We start from the raw sequence: 20,969 nt of genomic DNA, 5'->3' as shown, positions 1-20,969 counted from the left end.
TATATTCACAAAAAAATTCTACATTTTGTAGTTACATCTGTAAGTAAAGCAGAAACAGAGCTTTGCCATCACAGATTTTATAATCTAGTAAGGAAAAGAGACAAACCATTACCTCAGTAATTCTAAAAAAGGAATGAACTCTGACAGCTATGAATGATTCTATTCAGTATAATAATCATATTACTATCAATTAATACAGTAATTATATTAACTCATAGTAATATATTGGTCAGAAGCATACATCGCCACTCTCTTTCCAGCAGTTAGAAACAGTCCTTTAACACATAAGCATCATATATAGTATGGACAAATGAGATTTAAACAGTCATGCCTGACAGTTTAATAAGGGACAAATGAAAATTTTTAAATCTTTATAGCACTATAGCAGTGCACAACTTTTAAAATTCTTGTGCCTAAAGTTTCTTCTCATTAGTAAAAAAATTTCCTCCTAAAGATTAATAAATGTTCATCAGCTGTCAAGGTGTAAGCAGACTTAAAGTTGTCAGAGCAAGAAAGAGAAAACAGATAAGAACAAAGTCAGGTAGCTACTAGTTAGGGGTAAAGTAGGATCTAGAAATCTAGTATTCTAATCCAAAATCCAGTAACCCTTTTCATTTTACCAGCCAGCTTCATATGCCCCCTTAAAAAGAGTGTCAGTGCAACTTAATAGTGCCAACTGGTTAAGATTACCAGTATGATAGGAAAGGTACTAAAAAAAATTACCAGCCTATAATTCACAGTCAACCATAAACGGAAACCCCCATTTATAAACTTAAAACATATTGATATTTCTATATTTACGTATCTAATGAGTCAAAGCTATAAAAAGAAAATCAGATCAGTTTTTTTTTTTTAGCACTGGAAGATGAGAACCTTTTACCTTCAACCAGCTGTTCTACTGATAACCTGTCTCTTTCTTAAGGATAGCCTGTCTCTTTTTTTTGGAAGCATGACAAAAAGAAAAGCATTTAACTAATCAGATCTTGTTAGCTGATCTTGTTCTTTTTCTACAATGCTAATTACAATAAACTATCTTTAGATCTTAAACACTTTATATATAATCCAAATTAGGAAACAAAAGGCAATTACTGTCTATTGATAGATACCATCCTTACAATATTGTAAAGTAATTAGCCTCCAACTAATAAAAATAAATGGAAAAAAAAAAAGATAGTTACCATCCTATATATTTCCTATATAAAAGCAAGACTGAGACTCTAGATCTGAAAATAATGTGTCAGGCTTCCTAAACCAACTTTATAAACAGTATCTGTAAATATAAAGAATAAGGCTACATTCTAATAATCATATGCCATCCCTTAGTTTTCTTGTTTATCAAAATGAAAAGTGAGTTTCTACTAGAATAGAAAGATTTCTATTAAAAACTCTAGTGTTATCAATGAATTTTCCCACATTAAAATAATTGCTGAAGGCTTAATTATGCTACTTTACTAAAAAGCATATACATAAAACTATAGAAACATAAATAGTATTAAATTGTTATAGTTTCTATCGAAGTATACACGGAGTTTATAGCCAACCTACTTCTCCAATAACAGTAGACTCATCTTTTTAAAATTTATATATATTTTATGATTGTATAGTATCACTTTGTAGATTTTCACAATTTGATATTCAAACATAGCTACACATTTTTTTTTTACATTATAATAAAACCATATGTAAAGAGACTGATGCTTATCACCAAAGAGAGGTCAGCTGGTATCATGCTACTAACTCTGACAGCTGTGTGGCTTTGAGGAAATTACTTTGCTTCTCTGATCCTCTCCTCCTATGGCAGCGGGGTGGTTTTAATAAAAATAATGTAAAATGTCTAGCACAGTGCCTGATACATGCTTAAAAAAAATTGTTAGTGTAAAAGGTCTACTGTATTTTAATTAATTTCATTAGACTAGATTCTCAGAAGTAAAATTATGAAATGGAAAATGTGAATGTTTAAGGCTCTTGAGAAATGCCACCAGAACTTCTTCCAAACTGGTTATACTAATTTAGACTCTTAAAAGCAGTGTGTGAGCTCCTGATCAGCAATATATTAAAAGACAAACTTAGAAAATTGAGATTAATGAAAAAGCCAACTGTGTGTGTGTTTGTGTGTGCTAAGTCACTCCAGTCGTGTCTGACTCTGTGCGACCCCATGTTACCTAAATAGAACAAAACCTTAGTACCAGGCATGTATGAATATATACATCACTAAGAGATTAAGTTCTGTGTAGACTTACCCTACATGAGGGACTGCTATCCCTTTATGGGAGGGAGACAAGGTCTGAAGTTTGTTTCCCGAAGAGCTGCCAACTGAAGACACTTTACCTGAGGGAGCACCTTTTAATAAAAAAGGCATTAGTTTTAACAACACTCTGAAAAAGAAAAATCACATTAACCAGAGCATCTGACAAAACAATGCTTTCGTGGCAATAAATCTTCATGACAAAAAATCAAAATGAACGATCAAATCCAAAATTAAGTAAAATTTTTATGGAACAACACACAGCATCCTTCATTTCTAATTTCTGTACTTCTTTCTTACAATTTACATACAAATGAAGGTACACTTCAGCAATCAAGATCTTCTTTAAACCATTAAATATTTGCCTATTAAGGATAATTATCAAGTTTAGACAGGTATAGACAGAAACAAGGGGAAAAAATACTGTGGTCAAAGAATCAAGAAAAGGACTTTGGTTGACTACTCTGAAGAGATGATATATCGGTAACTACATCAAGGATAGACATTTACATTAAAAAAGGACTACAAAACATCTAAAGTATAAGCTACTGAAAGTTACTTTATTTTTACCCAAAATAATTTCTTATCTTCCACATCAACTCCTAATAAACCTAGTTTTAAATAATCCAAAACAGAATACTGTCTTCATTTCCTTCTCTACTGATTCTGATATTTAAAAAAAAAAAAAATCAAGTTATTTTACAGATCTCATTACCTACAACAGTTTTGCTAGTGCCACTTGGCTGTGGTAATCGTGATGATCCTGATGAGGTGGTCCCAGGAGAATTTAACTTTTTAAGTGCAGGCGGCTTATACTAAAACAATGAAAACACAATGTTTTATCAACATTACATTTTGATTATGATTACAAACCAGTATTTCAAAAGCACACATTCCCTTAAATGTGTCAGATGTTTTACCACCTACTCAAATTATCCAAATTTAGAAAGAGTAGGTTAAAACATCACCTCAGAAAGAAGTTACCCAAGAAATGTTCCTTCTCCAAATTGGCATACTAAAATTCTGGCTCAGATGTTCTGCTGCTAAAATAGAGAGTAAATTTTCCCAGTTGAAAGAAAACAAAATGGATCAAGTGGAAAAAATTTCCTCAATGTTAAGATTTTAAATGCCAACCATATTATTAGAAAAACTTAAAACCGCCCAAAGATGCTCCCTCGGTGGTGTGGTTCTAAAGGTCAAGATTTTTGTATGTTCCTTGGTATGGTTTTATATTTCATATATATAATCCAGGCACATATCTTACTGATGAAAATTCCTAAGAGCACATATAAGCCTGAACAAGTTTTAAATAGCTGTCTAACAGATTGTTGCCCCAATGTGAAAACAAAGAGCTAATTCTTCATTAACCTCACCAGAGCATGTTACATGAATGGGATATGGGCTGAGAAAAGATACGGTATTTCAGCTTATCTCATTTATTCTCCTTTTTTTCTCTACAGAGAAATATCACCATCAAGTTTGTTTTACTGTCTCTTATTTAAACAAAATTCTTCTCTATTACGGAATATAAAGCATCTTATTTATCACCCACCCCAATATAAAGAAGTAAACTTGCCCAGGGTTACATCCACTTCACAGAACAGGAATTAAGACTCATACTGTCTCAGTCCTCATCCTGTATGCCAACTGTAAGGTGATTATTGTGCTTGCCTGTGTACCTGAGCCCTATTCTTAGGACTTTATGAGAGAAACTGGTTTTAAGTCCAACTTTTAAAAATCAAATCATATTTATAACCTATTATCAGTATAAAATTTAAGATGCTCTGCTATTAAAAACTGCTGGCTAAGCACAAACATTAAAATCACACACTCTTCAAAATTCAGTATTTGACCTTTTACAAAAATAAATCTTATAAGTGGGTCTCACACACACACACATACACACACACATAAACAAGCACATTTGACACTATAATGCCAGAAACTTCCATTTCTTAACCACTTGGCAACTAGAAAACCTTCAATAACTGTCTGTCAAATGAACAAAATGACTAGGAGACTTTGGAAATGTATATGGAGCCATATAAATATACTGTTTCTTGGAAAACCTAAGAGGTATTTCCGGTAGTATCAGTCTTTCCCATGAAAATATCAATACTCTTGAATATATTAGGAAAGATTTTAAAACTAACACTATGGAAAACAAGACCTAACACAGACTTGTCAAAATATTAGAGGCATGCCTACTAAAAATACAGTCAATAAAATTGGATTAAGAAACAGGTTTGGTTACTCTTTCACATTTTGCTAATTATCAAAACAGAACAATATACCCTGAGAGGTCAAGTTTTAGGCAGGAAGAGCCCTCGCAGCATTATAAACTGGGAATAAAGATTTCTAGGTATATATTAGGAATTTCTATATTAATTTAATGGCTTATAAACAGAAAAAGGCAGAACATTTCTTTCAAAAAGTGCTTTGTTTTTCTGCTCTGTATTAGACCTCCTATTATTTTACTCAGTCTTTTGGTCAGGTTTTCTGAGATGACGAGAATCTAGCCCAACTGTATCTATCTTCTACAGTATTTCCTATTACTTTCTGTCAGAACAAGTCAGGTTAGTTTCCTTACTGACTTCTCATACTACTCTGAATGCCTCTAGTTTAAAACATATGTATCTCTCAGTAACTGGCTGTTCCCCTGACCTAGATAATACGACTCCTTCCTTACTGAGCTGTATTTTATCTAGTCTACACATCAAGCTGAAATTCTACTACTAGGCATTCAGGATGACTCTAGCTAGCAACGATTTTGCATAAATTCATTTTAATGATCAGAAGAACAGTCTATTTTTACAGTTATACTCAATACATGTTTCAATACATGTTTCAATACATGATTATTTCATGTGTTTTTATACAGATCACAAACCTAATACATTTCCTTGGTAAAATATTTATGTTCACAAAGACTTTTCATTTCTGATAAAATGGGAGAAGGTATTTATTTATTTGGACCAAGGCAGCATTCAGCCCAAAGATGGGCACAATAAAGGATAAAAAGGGTAAAGACCTAGCAGACGCTGAAGAGATCAAGAAGAGATAGAAAGAATACATGAAGAACTGTATAAAAAAGATCTTAATGAACTGGATTACTACGATGGTACAGTTAGTCAACCAGAGCCAGACATTCTGGAGTGTGAAGTCAAGTGGGCCTTAAGAACTGCTGTTAATAAAGCTAGTGGATATGATGAAATTCCAGCAGAACTATTCAAAACCGTAAAGGATGATGCCATCAAGGTGTTGCATTCATCATGTCAGCAAATTTGGAAGACCCAGCAGTGGCGACAGAACTGGAAAAGGTTAATACTCATCCCAGTTCCAAAGGGTAGTACCAAAGAATGTGCTAACCATTGGACAATTGCACTCATCTCCCATGCTAGTAAGGTCACGCTTAAAATCTTGCATGCTAGGCTTCAGCATTATATGAACTAAGAACTTCCAGATGTCCAGGCTGGGTTCAAGAAAGAAAGAGGAACTAGAGACCAAACTGCCAAGATTCACTGGATTATCAAGAAAGCAAGGGAATTTCAGAAAAACATCTATCTCTGTTCCATTGACTAAGCTAAAGCCTTTGATTGTTTGAATCATGACAAACTGTGGGAAGCTCTTACAGACAAACTGTGGGAAGCTCTTACAGATGGGAATACCAAACCATCTTATCTGTCTCCTGAGAAACCTGTTTGCAGGTCAAGAAGCAACAGTTAGTACCCTGTATGGATTGGTTCAAGATCGAGAAAATACAACAGGGCTATCTGCTGTCGCCCTGTTTGTTTAACCTACATCATGAGAAATGAGCACATCATGAGAAATCCCGGGCTGGATGAGCTACAAGCTGGAAACCAACTATACTTTAAGAAAAGTATTTATAAAGCTATCATAGATAAAAATATCATCATGATCTGAAGACTATAAATAAAGGCAAAAATTGATTGTATGTAAAATCAAAATAGTGACTACTTCAAGATGCTTGGGGCTGAGAGTGGGAGAACATTACATACTGGGACTGAAACAGTGCAGTGAGGCTTCTGTAACACTAAGAATAGTCTATTTCTCAATGTTCCTGTGGTTACACATGAATTTATGTGCTGTGCATTTTTTTCTGCATGTAATTTACCAAAAAAAACCAACTGGGGAAAACTATAAGAAAAAAGTCAGAGTATAAGTGTTGTAAAAAATAAGAGCTTAGAGATAAATATTTAAAATATTAACTATGGTGATAACTTTTAAAATATATACATGTATACTTAATTTTCCATAGAGAATAGAAAGCCCTTTAATAATCAGAAAACATTATTAACAATTGAATGGCACATTTTCAGACTTAAAACTTCACTACTTTAGAATAAGTAGGGTAAGTAAGAATCAATCAGAATACTGAAAATTCCTAAACACAAAATACTTACTGTGTTGCTTGAAACTCATAAGGTAACTCAGCCTAACCTAATCTGATGCAGGATCTAAATTATGCATGGGTTATTTAATTTGTTCTTTTAAAATAACAATATGTAACTTAGCATACATTAAATGACATTTTTTGGTCTGCTATGCCATGGCATTTCATGGGTCTACTTTAATACAACCATGCTTGAACTTGATAAAATTCCTAATGAAGAATTATGAAAGCTTAACTGAATGGTAGAACTTCTTTTAACTACAAAAACCTGATCTTTACTGTATTTGTAGTGGGCTGCAATAAGACCAGAGTATAGTCACTAAATATGATAAGGAAGCATTTAAGAATCTTTAGGAAAAGTATTCTACTTAGTTTACTAATATAGATCCAGTACTTGGTACAGTATTACTCAAAAACGAGTGAACACAATGAGAAAATATGGAATTAGACTGAAATAAATACACATCATTGGGCATGGAATCAGAACTGAAAATTTAAGGTGGGAACTAAAAACTAGCTGGATTTTACATTTATGAATCATTTGACACCACGCTGTTGAAATATACACATCCTATTTTATTTCCTTTGCTCTATTATTTTATTCTTAAAAATCTTTTTGGGTGTTCTTAAACTGTTTAAAAGATAAGCTTTGTTTGCCATCTGTTTTGGAAATTCTTCAAAATGAGTTTTCTTTGCTGTTCTTTCTCCACAATGATGATGATAATAATCATATGCTCTATTTCCAATAATATTTACAGAAATTCAATAGCAGGATTCTCTCAAGGAGGTCTCAATTGCAATGGGATCTTTTAATCCAATATTTTATTCATAAGTAACAAGTGAATTTGATTATTACCATTTGCTAAATTTACAGTCCAAAAAAAAAAGTTAACAAATGAAAGCTTTGTGAAAAATAAAATTTGCTTAGAAGTATAATACTGTCAAAGTTTTAACATAACAATATACTTAAAGAAAAACAACAGTAGTGCAAAAATAAAGTACACATAACAAAATTCTCTTATGATTTATGGTTCTCTAACTGCTTTCACATACATCATTTCATTTGTTTCTCACAATAGTTATGCAGATTACTTCACAGGTGAAGAAATAAAGGCTTACACATATTAACATCACTTTTGCCTAAAAGTTCAAAAGTAGAAGTCTGGATGTGCACCTATGCTTTCATTTCCTGAAATGTGCTACTCATTTCACATGAAATATTACTCATATCACATGAAAATATTCATTATTCACATGATTTTCAAACGTGAATTTTTATTGCCAATTTCTCACTCATCTAACCCCTCTAGTTTCCTGTGAATCTACTATACCAATTTTTAACCCTTTCCTTTTCCCTAATACCTCTTTTAATCTGTATGTTTTTTAAGTCTTCACTAACCCAAGTCTACTTCAAATTTTGTTCTCACATAGCCATTCAAATTTCTTACTAAATCCTTGAACATTAATATATAAATTTTAGCAGGTGAGAAAACTGTACTTAAATGTTCTGTAAAGAACAAACACAAAACCATGAACTTAAATCACCTCATTATTTATTTGCAGGAATGATTACAATGATTACCTGTGTCCGAGAAGTTGATTTTCCTTTGGTGTCAGTAGAAAATTTGCCTTTATTACTAATACGTGCTGCCTGTTCTTTACAGAAATTTATATGTCTATCAGCTGCATTTTCATTAAATCTTCTCTGGCAATATGGACACTGAATATAGTCTAAAACAGAAAAAAGAAGCAGATTAGTAATAAAATACTTGAAATGAGACATAAAGAATTATAAGTTTTATAAACAGTAACTTAAGACATATAAACAATGTTTGCGAAGCAAAAACTTGTTTCTTTATAACCACCCAACCTGACTTATAGGAACTTAGTAAAGACATTTAAGAAAAAACATCTGCTAGCATATGCCAAATCACAATTTTCTTCCAGCTTAGAATCAAGTTTGAGGGGTGAAAAACAATAAATCCTCACTATAAAAAAATAAGGAAAAATGTTAATTCATTTTTGCCTCTATAATACCATATCTTTTCATCAAACATATATTTTTTATATGGTAGACTAGGTTAATTATTAATAACACATTACATTAAACATATACAAAAACTGGGCTCATCTGTTAAAATCTTTAATTTTGGTTAGATAAAAGCTGTCAAGAAATAGTGTAAAAGACTTTACACAGTTTTATTTTCTTTAGAGGTCCCAACAGATGGAAGAAGTGATAAAAATATATCTCATTAACATAATTAATTCAAGTTTAAGAAACTGCAAATGCTTCAAAGATTAAATATGCTTCCCAAATGTGAAAGTGAAGTCGCTCAGTCGTGTCCGACTCTTTGCGACCCCATGGACTGTAGCCTACCAGGCTCCTCCATCCATGAAATTTTCCAGGCAAGAATACTGGAGTGGGTTGCCATTTCCTTCTCCAGGGGATATTCCCAACCCAGGGATCAAACCCTGGTCTCCCACATTGCCGGCAAATGCTTTACCCTCTGAGCCACCAGGGGTTCCCAAATGGAATGCATACTATAAACAAAATTTTTTATAAAATTAAATAAAGTTATCCCAGAAAAAATCAAATTTTGTAGCAGTGTAAAAGATTTCAAATCTATGAGATATCAAGGAGAAATAAATATAACAACTTAGCAAGGTCACAAAAAAATCAATTTATTTCAACAGGTTTACTTTTTGAGGTGGAGTTTGCCTTTTAGAATTTACACTCATCTCAAGCTCAGAAATGTGTCCTGCTAACTAGTGAAATACATCTAAAACCTCTAGTAACAAAGTAGTTGTTTTGTTAGGGTCAAGAGATAAAAAAATTCTCTAAAGTTCAAAATATCCTGAAAACTGTCACTCTCTCTCTCTGACTTATGCAAACATGAGAAATATACCTATGTTGAATCAGATACAATATACAAACACCTCTGAAACAAAGAGAGAATTCAACTTCATGGAGAAAATTAAGGTAGAAATAGAAGAGACTCACACCCAGATGGAACATTCCAGAGATACTCAAAGCATTAAAGTTAATTACTAAGGCTCAGACAGAATTGGCAAACGAGGACCCATGGGCCAAATCCAGCTTGCCTGCAACATGTTTTCATAAAATTTTATTGGAACACAGCCATTTACATATTTTCTGTGGCTGACTTCTAGAAACGGTGGCAGAAAGGAACAGCTGCAACAGAGACCTTATGGCTTGCGATAACCTAAGAGATTAACTACTGACCCTTTATACAAATGGTTTATCAACCTCTCTTCTACAATAAAATGTTACAAAGGATCATATCTAACTTTCCCTTTGCTAACAAACTAATCCCAATCTAGAATACTAACACAATTTTAAAGCAGCTAACTTGCTATATTAAAATAACTACTTCTTGAGGCTACTCTGTACCCAATGGCAAAATGTCAATGGTGCTATTTTAAATCTTTCAGTATCTCAATTATCTCATAGCATCTTGCCAGCATCTTGCCTTGCTTTTGGTAAGGATAAACAAGCAACTTTTACCCACCAAATGAAGAAAACATAAAAATACATGAATTTAGGGCAAATTTAGTAAAATCTGTTTATATGGTGGTTATCCCACTAGAGTAATACATTTTTAGAAGCAAAGTTATTATTTAATTCCCCTTTCTAGATGAGATGATACCAAAGAACTAAGCAACGTAACTATCTGAATCTTATTGAATGACTACATTTCAATTGACAATATGCATGATTAAAATGTTTTCCTGGAACATTTAATAGTTACTACAATAATTTTTAAATTATATTAAATACTAAATGGCCACCCACTCCAGTATTCTTGCCTGAAGAATCCCATGGACAGAGGAGCCTGGTAGGCTCCAGTTCTTGTGGCTGGAAAGAGTCGGACACGACTAAGCGACTAACACTACACTACTACAATAATTCTTAAATTATATTAAATGCCTTACAAAAGTACTGAGAGAAAAAGTTTAAATAAAAGTACTGACATAAAAATATGATGCATTTCTATGTTCAACACTGCCGTGTCTTTATAAGCCTAAATGCCTGGACTGTCACCATTATTTTACAGGAAACTTACCAAGATTATGCTTCATCAAGTTCAATTATTATAAATTTAGTAATATCTTAAAATTTATAAGAACTCTATCAATACGATCAGTATTTTGTCCCCATATGAACACTTTCAGTCAAAATACGCCATATACCAGGATCATAAGACGGTGGAGGAGGTGGGGGAAGTTTGCCACCCTCTTTCAGCACTTGACCAAGGCCTTTAGCCGCTCTTATTGTGGCAATGAACTCTTCATGCTTTCTTCTCCAATTAGATGGCTTCTTTGGTGGTTCAGGCTATAAACAAATTAAAAAAACAAAACAAAAAAAAACTAGTTTTCAAAAACAGTTTTTAATATATTAAAACAAAACTCAAGGAAATATTTTAAGTGTTCTCTTATCAGGATCCTTATATGATCTTCTTCCCAAAGTTATAATTTTAAAAAGAAACTTTAGGCAACTGTACTTATATGCAATTTTTAATTATAACTGTAAATTGTGTCAGACACTGCTAAACTGCCTGTCAATGTTACAAACATTTAACCCCACCACTAAGGGTGTATTTCCCTATTCTCCCATAGTTTCTCCAACATTGTATGATACTGAAATTTTGGTGTTTTTTTTTTAACTGATAAGAGAGGTGAAAAACATTTCTTTCTGTGGTTTTTAACTGGCTTTTTCCCTATAATGAGTGAAAACTAACATCTTTTTGTATCATTAAGAATTATTTGTATTGCCTTTTCTGTGGTGTGTTTATAAAGCCTGGTCAACATATCTATTGGGTTATTGGCCTTTTTTCTGTTTTTAACAACTTCAAGTAATTTTTTTTTACAGACTAGACTCACCCATCCCCCACAATATAGCTCTTTTAACCTTGTCTAAGTGTCCTCTGATATGCAGAATTATTTTTTAAATGCAGTTGAACTTACTTTTTCTTTTATTGTCTCCATATTTGTAGTCACTTAGCAAGGTCCAACCTCACACGAAAGTAAAATAAAAATTTACCATGTTTCTACCTAGTCCTTTCATGGATTCATTTTTAAGATTTTTAATCTTTTATTCATTTGGAATTTATCCTCATGTATGGAGTGACATATGGACTCAACTTTATTTTTTGTTTTCTAATATAGCTATGCAGCTGCCTCACCATCCTTTATTGACTTTTCTGCCTACTGAACTGAGACAACACCTTTATCATATTCTCTTTGGCATTCGGGCCTATTTCTGAACTCTGTGTTCCACTGTTTCGACTACATGTGTCAATACTCATGTTTTAAATATTGAGATTTTATAATATTTTAATATTCAGTAAAGACTTCCTTGGTGGCTCAGTGGTAAAGAACCCGCTTGCCAATGCAGGAGACATAGGAGACACAGTTCAATCCCTGGATCGGGAAGATCCCCTGGAGAAGGAACAGCAACCCACTCCAGTATTCTTGCCTGGGAAATCCCATGGACAGAGACGCCTGGCAGGCTACAGTCCATGACACTTGGAAGAGTTGCAAGAGTTGGACACAACTGAGAGACTAATCAACAAAGGTTAACTCTACTTTATTCTGTTTCTCTTTCAATATTTTCTGGTTATTCTTATATGTGTTATTTTTCCATTTTAAAGTCAGCATGTTTTTTAAAACTACATTTTAACTGGAAAAATTAAACATTCCATTCATACACAACTTAACTTAAAATCTCTATTTAGCTGAAATTTACTTATCTAAGAATGTGATGTATTTCCACTAGAAAACAGGTTTGTTTGGGTCTTTCAGTAGTTTTTTAAAGTATTCTTTGTGAAAGTTTTCCACCTTTGTTACCATAAGGTTTATTCCTAAACTGGAGAAGGAAATGGCAATCCACTCCAGTATTCTTGCCTGAAGGATTCTGTGGACAGAGAAGCCTGGCGAGCCCCAGTCCTTGGGGTCACAAAGAGCCAGACACAGCTGAGTTACTAATTCTTAAATATATTTTGTGCTGTTCTTTTGTAAGAATCTTTTAATCATTTTTATATTTCAATGAGTTGTTTGTTGAAATATGAAACCTTTCTGCATATTAACATTACATCCCATTACAACAATGATAGCCTTTTATTTCTTTTTAATGAATCTATTATTAAAAGAACCACCAAGGAAACTCCTGGCCTAGATGGCTGCCTTTACTGTTAAATACATGAGGACATTTAAGGAAGAAAAAGCACCAATCTTTTAAAAATTCTTTCAAAAAATAGAAAACAAGAAAACAACTTCCCAACTAGTCATTACAAAAGCAACAAAATTGATTACACAGACATTCCTCTTCTGCTTCTCTAAAACAACATATGTCCAGGAGGGCTGGTGCTGCCATCTATACTTCCCTCAATTCTTAAACTAATCACTTCAAAAACAGGACACTTTAAAGTGGCCCCCTCACCTTCAGAAAGGGTATTATCTTTTCCATTAGTGCTTTCTGAGAGCCTCTGCTCTGAACCTCTTCAAATCTCGGTGCCTCTTCCCACTTCCTCCCTCCTGGCTTTTGTCCAATTTCAGACAGGCTCATTCCACTTTCAGCTCATTCCAAGTTCCTGTAGCTCACCCCAGTTCCTGCCTGTGCTGTGATAAACAAGGGATATGTACCTTCAGATAAGCACCCTCATCTTTAAGGAGTCACCGTTGAGGGTGAGGAGACCCCACAACTGTAAGGTGGCAGGTTCTCAGATTCTAGGCCATGGGTGCCCCAGCAACTTCCTGCTTTTCTACTGTGGTAGCTTCTCCTGGATCTGTTTCTTTGGGCAGCTCTGACATATCCTTGTGGCTCAGACAGTCAAGAAACTGCCTACAATGTGGGAGACCCGGGTTTGATCCCTGGGCTGCAAAGATCCCCTGGAGAAAGAACGGCTACAGACATGACAAAGCGACTTTGAGAGGAGAAAGAGACATACTTTGTTTGTAGTCCCTGGAGTACGCCTGAATTTCTCCAAAAATGGGAGTTTGTATTTGCTTTGCTCCACTCTGCTTGTGATTTTTGTATTGAGAACCTCACCATGACATTTGTGTGTGCTCAGTTGCATCTGACTCTTGACCTCATGGACTGTTGCATGCCAAGCTGCTGTGTTCATGGGATTCTCCAGGCAAAAATACTGGAGTGGGTTGCCACTTACTCCTCCAGGAGATCTTCCCAACCGGGATGGAACCTACATCTCCTGCATCTATTGTACTGACAGGAGGATTCTTTATCACTGTGCCTGGGAAGCCCATACTACAATGTTTAAAATCTTCTAATATACTGTTTCTCCAATTAACATGCATATGACTCATTCAAATATTTTGTTAACATGCAGATTCAAATTTAGTATGTCTGGGAGGAACCTGAGACTGCATTTTTAACAAATTTCCAAAACAGTGCTGCTATTACTGCTCTATGGACCACACTTTAAGGAGCAAGAAAATAAAACTACTTATCGTAAAGTAAGTTTTTACTTGGCTTTTTCTTAAAGATTAAGTTTTTTAAAGTATACAAACCTCCTCTTTAAAGAAATAACCTGGATGTCCATCTATAGATGAATGGATAAAGAAGCTGTGGTATACACATACAATGAAATACTACTCAGCCCCCCAAAAAAGAATGAATGTGAGTCAGTAGAATTGAGGTGGATGAATCTAAAGTCTGTTTTACATGGAGTCAAGTCAGAAAGAGAAAAACAAACATTCCATATTAACACACACATGGAATCTAGAAAAATGGTACTGATGAACCAATTTGCAGGGCAGGGATAGATAACAGACTTGTGGACACAGTAGGGGAAGGAGAGGATGGGACGAACTGAGAGAGTAGCTCTGACGTATATACACTACCATGTTAAAGCAGATAGCTAGTGGGAAGCTGCTTTATAACACAGGGAGCCCAGCCCTGTGGGGAGGGGAGACTCCGGAGTGAGGGGATATATACACACACACACACTATGGCTGATGTGTTGTTGTATGGCAGAAACCAACACAACACTGTAAAGTGTTTAAAAAAAAAAAACAATTTAAAAAAAAATTACTGAGAGATCACCATGGATAAACTTAATGCAATTCCCCTAATAATTCCACAAGATAGATAACTACTATCACCATTTTACAGAAAACAAAAGTATAGATTAAGTAACTCGCCCATTACAACAGAGTAGCAGAGCCAGGGATAAATCCAGGCAGTCTGACTGTTGAGCCAGCTTTCAAACTCACTACTTTATACTGCCTCCAAAGATTTGATTAGTTTATGTAGGCTAATTAAAGTTAACATAATCACATATCTGACAGGTTACCAGGGAAAACTAAATAATGTATGCACCTTGTCCAAGCTTCTCCATCCTCCCCTTAAATATTCATAGACTGAAAAACAAAGATGAACTGACTTCTTTTTTATTATCAAAGGACTTTACTAGTACGATTAACTGTCCCATAGAGAAATGCTTTCCTGCACCACTGGGAAAAGCTATTACTACTGAAAACAGTTTGTTTCAAAAACATATAAATCAGGCACTCAAATTTTGACTACTGCACTAAAATGACTCTTTAAAAACATGTCTAAGTATTTATGTGATTTATTCTTAGCAAATAAAATATCATGACAGGTGGTATTAAGGAGAGATTAGCTAGCATAGGAGATTCCTTGCTTTGTTACAAAGAAGAAAGTAAGCTGACAGTGGTCAATTTGTGAACAATTGAGCAATGGATAAAACTTCTCCCCGGAAGGCATACTAAGATCACAAATGCTAAAAAAATCAATTAAGATAATATTTATTAGGCTAAAGCATTTGTAACTAATAGCTTTCCTTTTATATACTACATGGATTACACTACTAGGAACAGAGACATAAACTATAGCCAAGTAATGAACAATGAGTTACAAAGAACATGTAAAGACTTTTCAGTTATTTCCAGCCTATAGCTCAGGAACTGACTCTCCAATGCTACAAAAACCTCACTGTAGTTGGAGAGTACTTTGGTCCCCCTTTTGCTGAAATTCAAAACAAACAAGTTTATGATAACTTCTGAACTGAGAACATGACATAGAATTCTGCTTACTCTTCAATCTTAGCATAACAGATAATTAATTTTTTTCATTACACATAGCAGCAAGGTTTATACTATTCAAAAGGTCATAGAATTACCCTAGGTTTAAGAGGTTTTACTGTTGGAATATCAGTTCCTTCAGCTCTTTGTCTGCTTGAATCAAAAGTCTTTCGTTTTTTAGTGGCAGTTTTCTGGCAAATAGGTCCATGTTTTTTCTGTTCAAATAAAGAAATACAACATATCATTTTCTTTTCTACAAAAAGACTATAAAATTTTAATTGTCATTAGAGACCAGTTTATTTATTTTTTTTAGAGACCAGTTTAAAACCTGAAGATAAATAATCAGTTCAGTCGCTCAGTTGTACCCAACTCTTTGCGACCCCATGAATCGCAGCACACCAGGCCTCCCTGTCCATCACCAGCTCCCAGAGTCCACCCAAACTCATGTCCATCGCGTCGGTGATGCCATCCAGCCATCTCATCCTCTGTTGTCCCCTTCTCCTCCTGCCCCCAATCCCTCCCAGCATCAGGGTCTTTTCGAGTGAGTCAACTCTTCAATAATAATAAGGCATAAATAAGACATTGCTTGCTTTAACTAAATAGCTAAACATATATATATATAAACATGCTATAAGTTATCTTTCTCACAACAAGAAAATATAAATATTCTCCCAAAATTTTATTGTAAGTTATTTAACATTCTCCTGGTTTTCACACTGCTAAGAATAAGGAAGCTAATGCATGTAAAAGACACAGCTATTTAAGTGGGGGCAAAAAGTTATATCTTTATTACTAAATACCTGAAAATAGATACTAGAAAAAGGAATGTAAATGGAAAATGTTTTAGCCTTAGGATTACAAAAGCTAACGTAATAACAACAGTTTGTATCACTCTACTCAGCTCATGTGATAGCAGTTTGTTAACACGGCCCAAGACAACGTGGTCATGTTTCTGTCTTTTCTCCCCATTTCTGGAACTGAAACTTTCTACCTTATTTTTATCAAGGATTTTTCTTGTGCTATCTAGTGTTTCATTCCTACAGTTCTTTTGTATGTGCAATTTTTTAAAAATATGGTTTCCAACTCATTTACAGCCATTACAATGGAAGCTCTCTTAACTGATCTCAAATTAACTGGATAAATAATAATCCTTCCCCTTAATAAAACATGTTGACTAACAACACAGAGTATACTCAATGCACTGTTTTCTTTTCTATTTTGATACACAATGAACAAGTTGGAAATATTAAGCTTTATCTAGGAGAACAAGAAACAGAACTATCTGATTCCATGTTATACAGCCGCTAATATTTTCAATACAAAATCAATATTCAATTGTTTTACATACTTGTAAAACATACTTGTTTTCAGATTTCATTCTGACAAACGCAATAATTATAACTATTAAAATAAAATTTCTTAAATATTAAAAAAAAAAGCATGGTTAACAGGGAACTTTCTATAAATGGCTGTCCTCATACTGAATAGTATATATCAAAAGAATGTAGCACCTACTTCAAAAACTGATATATTATACAAACTGACAATGATTAAACATTAAACAAATGAGCACCAAAAAAGATATATCCCCCCTGTGAAAACTCAGCTTAAAGCTTTGAAAATGGTTTGAAAAATAGTGACTCAATGACAACAAATGTTACTTAAGTTACAACAAAAGTTACTTAAGTAAGTATGGGCAAGAAAGGATTAAAAAGCTGTTAATATTTAAGAGAAGGCTGTAGTCAGGTGGCCATTTTGGATCATTAATTCCTTCTCACTGCTTTAAAGAATAACTGGGAACAGTACGGATGTAAAATAAAATGTGACAGAACTCTAAACAGCAGATCCATACGCAAAGAAAAATCTTTATTCTAAATGAAAATATTCATAAATACCTATTTATATTTGAACTTAAAACAAAATATATAAGATATATTGTTTTTTTCTTATTCTCTATTTAGCTAGATATTTTATTTTAATGTAAGGTGTGCTTCTCTTTGTATTTGCCTACAAATGTATTTGCACTCTAAAGAATGCATAATATATTTTAGGAACAGTTTTATTTAAAATACATTTTCTTTGGAATATTTCAAACATACATAAGAACTGATAAAATGGTATAATTAGCTCCATTTACTGATCCCCTGCCTCAATAATTACCAACATTTTAACAATCTTATTTAAAAAAAAAAAAAAAAACAATCTTATTTCATCTATCTCAAACCCCAACTTTTTTCCTGAGGTTTAAAGCAAATCCAAAACATCATATCCTTCTGCTTCTTTATACACGTTATTTTTAAGAGTATTACTAAGAGTTTTTTGTTTTGGTTTCATTAACAGTCCCACAAGGGAAGGAATACTTTAATACCCTAACAGAGGAGTTTTGAAGACCAATCAATCTCTGAAGCAAAGAGAATATTCTGCAAGAATGAATAGATGGAACTGGTACTCTTGAGCAAAGAACATTAGCCAGAATCTCTTTATGTATCTTGCCACTGTTCTTAAGTATTAAACCACTAAAGCTCTATCAAACACCAAAGGAAAAAGGTACTTACCAATGCCACTGGAAAGAATGTTCTTCCACAAATCTTGCAAGGTAACAATTCTCCAACTTGGACACTTCCATTTTCTAGAACAGAAAAGAATGTAGTCAAAATATTCAGTGGCTCTTATTGTGAAATGTCTACATTTTAGTCTTTACTTAATTTCATATATAAGTGGTCTGTTGCTGCTGCTGCCAAGTCACTTCCGACTTAGCACTCGTGTCTAACTCTGTGAGACCCCATGGACAGCAGCCCACCAGGCTCCTCTGTCCCTGGGATTCTCCAGGCAAGAACACTGGAGTGGGGTGCCATTTCCTTCTCCTCCAGTGCATGCATGCAAGCTAAGTCACTTCAGTCGTATCCGACTCTGTGCGACCCTATGGACAGCAGCCCTCCAGGCTCCTCTGTCCACAGGATTCTCTAGGCAAGAATACTGGAGTGGGTTGCTATTTCCTTCTCCAATATAAGTGGTCAGTTCTTGTGAAAATCTCTTGTATTACTTTGAGATAAGCAACTTTACCAATTAAAATGCACAAGACTTAAAGTTATCAGTGGTCAAAAGGCAAATACCGAACACAGAATTTATAATTTAAAAAGAAACAAACTAATACTGCTGAAATTGGTTTTGTTCTATTTTAACCAAATCAATTTGTCATAGTCTCTTAATTAATTACAGGCTGTCTCTATTGTAAATTACTAAAGTTTAAAAACAAAATTTATCTGAAGATTAATATATATTACTTATCATCAAAGCATTAAAAAATAACATTGGTGGCTACAGTGGGCTAGAGAAGATGAGTAGGAAAATCCTGAGTTTACCTCCTTCCGTGAGCACAACAAAATTACAACTACTTACAGAGCAGGTATCATGAAACCCTGAAGACTAGTAGAAACAATCTTCCACAACTAAAGATAAAAGAAGGAACTATAATGAGACAACCAGGAGAGGTGGGGACATGGTGCAGTCCAGACCCATACCCTCAGGTAGGCTACCCACCACACAAGAATAATCACAACTGCAGAGGTTCTCCCCAAGGAGCAAGGAGTCCAAGCCCCACACTGGACTCCTCAATCCAGAGAGTCCTGCAACGGGAAGATGAGACCCAAGAATGTTTAGCTTTGAAGGCTGGGGGCTAACTTTCAAGGGACCAAGAGGGCTGCAGGAAACAGAGACTCCACTGTTAAAGAACTCACACAAAATCTGCATTCTCCAAAACATAGGGCAGAAGCAGTCATTTTAAACTGTCTTGGGCAGACGCACATGCTCGTCTTGGAGAGCCTCCCAGAGAAAAGCAGGCAACTGGGACTCAGTGGCAACCATATCTTAGAGCTCCCTCTACCACGAGGAATGCTAATGCCAGCAAAAAACGTTACGGCATCCTACCTCTAGCTTATTAGTGCCAGGACTCAGCCCTGCCCACCTGTTACCGTCTGTTACAGTCCCAGGGACCCACCGGCTAGCAGCTAACTGCAGGGACACAGCCTCACCCAACAGCAGGCTGACAGAGACCACCGGCTGCCTTGATTCCCCCTGCCTACCACGGACCCAGAGATCTCACCATAGAACCCAAGACCCAGCTCCAACCATCAGAGGGCTGGCACCAACTCCAGGACCTGGCCTGACCCACCAGCCAGGTGGACAGCCAGGCATCAGCCACTGGACGCCCTTGGCCCCAGAGCTGCAGATCTGTGGGCTGACACCGTCTGTGAATCCGCTTCAGGCAGCCACATCAGATCCACCCAGCTCTGCCCACCAGGGGACCAGCACTAGCCCTGTAAGCCCAGGGTACAGCCACCTCATAACCTGGGCCTACCACCAGTGCAGTCAGCATCCACAAAGGCCAAGCCTAGCAATCAACTGGACCAGTGACCATCAGTGCCAACTAGACCACTCATAACAATCAGCCCACCATATCAGGAGGGCCTATGAGGCCACATACGGGGCACTCCTGAAACATAAGGCCCTGGTGACCAGAGTAGTGAGCTGCTGGGAGGCACAGAACTTTTCCTACAAAAGACCACTCCAACAAGATCAAGAAATGTAACCAACCTACCAAATAAATAGAAATAAAAACAGCAAGTTAGGCAAAATGAGGAGACAGAGGAGTATGTTTCAAACAAAGGAGGAAGATAAAAGACCAGAAGAACTAAGGGAAGTGGAGCTAAGGAACTTACCCAGTAAAGAGTTTAACATAACAATCACAAAAATGCTCAAAGAACTTGGGATAAGAATGGCAAAACACAGAGAGAAGTTTAAAAAAGAGAAAACACAAAGAAGAATGAAAGAGAGCTGAAGACTGCAATTAAGTGAAATAAAAAACATACTGGAAGGAATCGACAGTAGATTAAGATGATATAGAAGACTGGAACAGCAAGATAAGAGAGTAGAAGAAATCACTCAGGCTGAACAGAAAGAATTTTAAAAATCAGGCCAGTCTGAGAGACCTTTGAGACAACATCAGGCATACTAACATTTGCACTTTGGGAGTTCAAAAAGAAGTGAAGTGCACAGAACATATTAGAAGACAAATGGCTGAAAACTTTCCTAACCTGGGAAGGGAAACAGTCATCCAGGTTCAGGAGACACAGAGAGTAGCCCCAAACAGAATCTACCCAAATGGACCACACCAAAAAACAGTGTAATTATAATGGCTAAAATTAAAGACAGAGTGTTAACAGCAGC

The 20,969-nt window shown here is 35.2% G+C and overlaps 1 protein-coding gene across 2 annotated transcripts in view; it reads right to left on the bottom strand.

Annotated features, from left to right (window-relative positions):
• ZC2HC1A (zinc finger C2HC-type containing 1A) overlaps window positions 1-20,969 on the bottom strand; it is a 51,965-nt gene that overhangs the window by 16,927 nt on the left and 14,069 nt on the right. For both annotated transcript variants that reach the window (XM_043483707.1, XM_043483706.1), the window contains exons 2-7: window positions 18,299-18,372; window positions 15,842-15,958; window positions 10,872-11,013; window positions 8,242-8,390; window positions 2,961-3,060; window positions 2,241-2,340 (exon numbers count right to left, since the gene is read on the bottom strand). In XM_043483707.1, coding sequence (XP_043339642.1) covers window positions 2,241-2,340; window positions 2,961-3,060; window positions 8,242-8,390; window positions 10,872-11,013; window positions 15,842-15,958; window positions 18,299-18,372 — 682 coding nt within the window. The remainder of the gene's footprint in view (window positions 1-2,240; window positions 2,341-2,960; window positions 3,061-8,241; window positions 8,391-10,871; window positions 11,014-15,841; window positions 15,959-18,298; window positions 18,373-20,969) is intronic.

This window comes from Cervus canadensis, chromosome 12 (assembly GCF_019320065.1).
Source record: "Cervus canadensis isolate Bull #8, Minnesota chromosome 12, ASM1932006v1, whole genome shotgun sequence".
Taxonomy (NCBI): Eukaryota; Metazoa; Chordata; class Mammalia; order Artiodactyla; family Cervidae; genus Cervus; species Cervus canadensis.
This window is presented reverse-complemented; position numbering and strand designations above follow the sequence as displayed.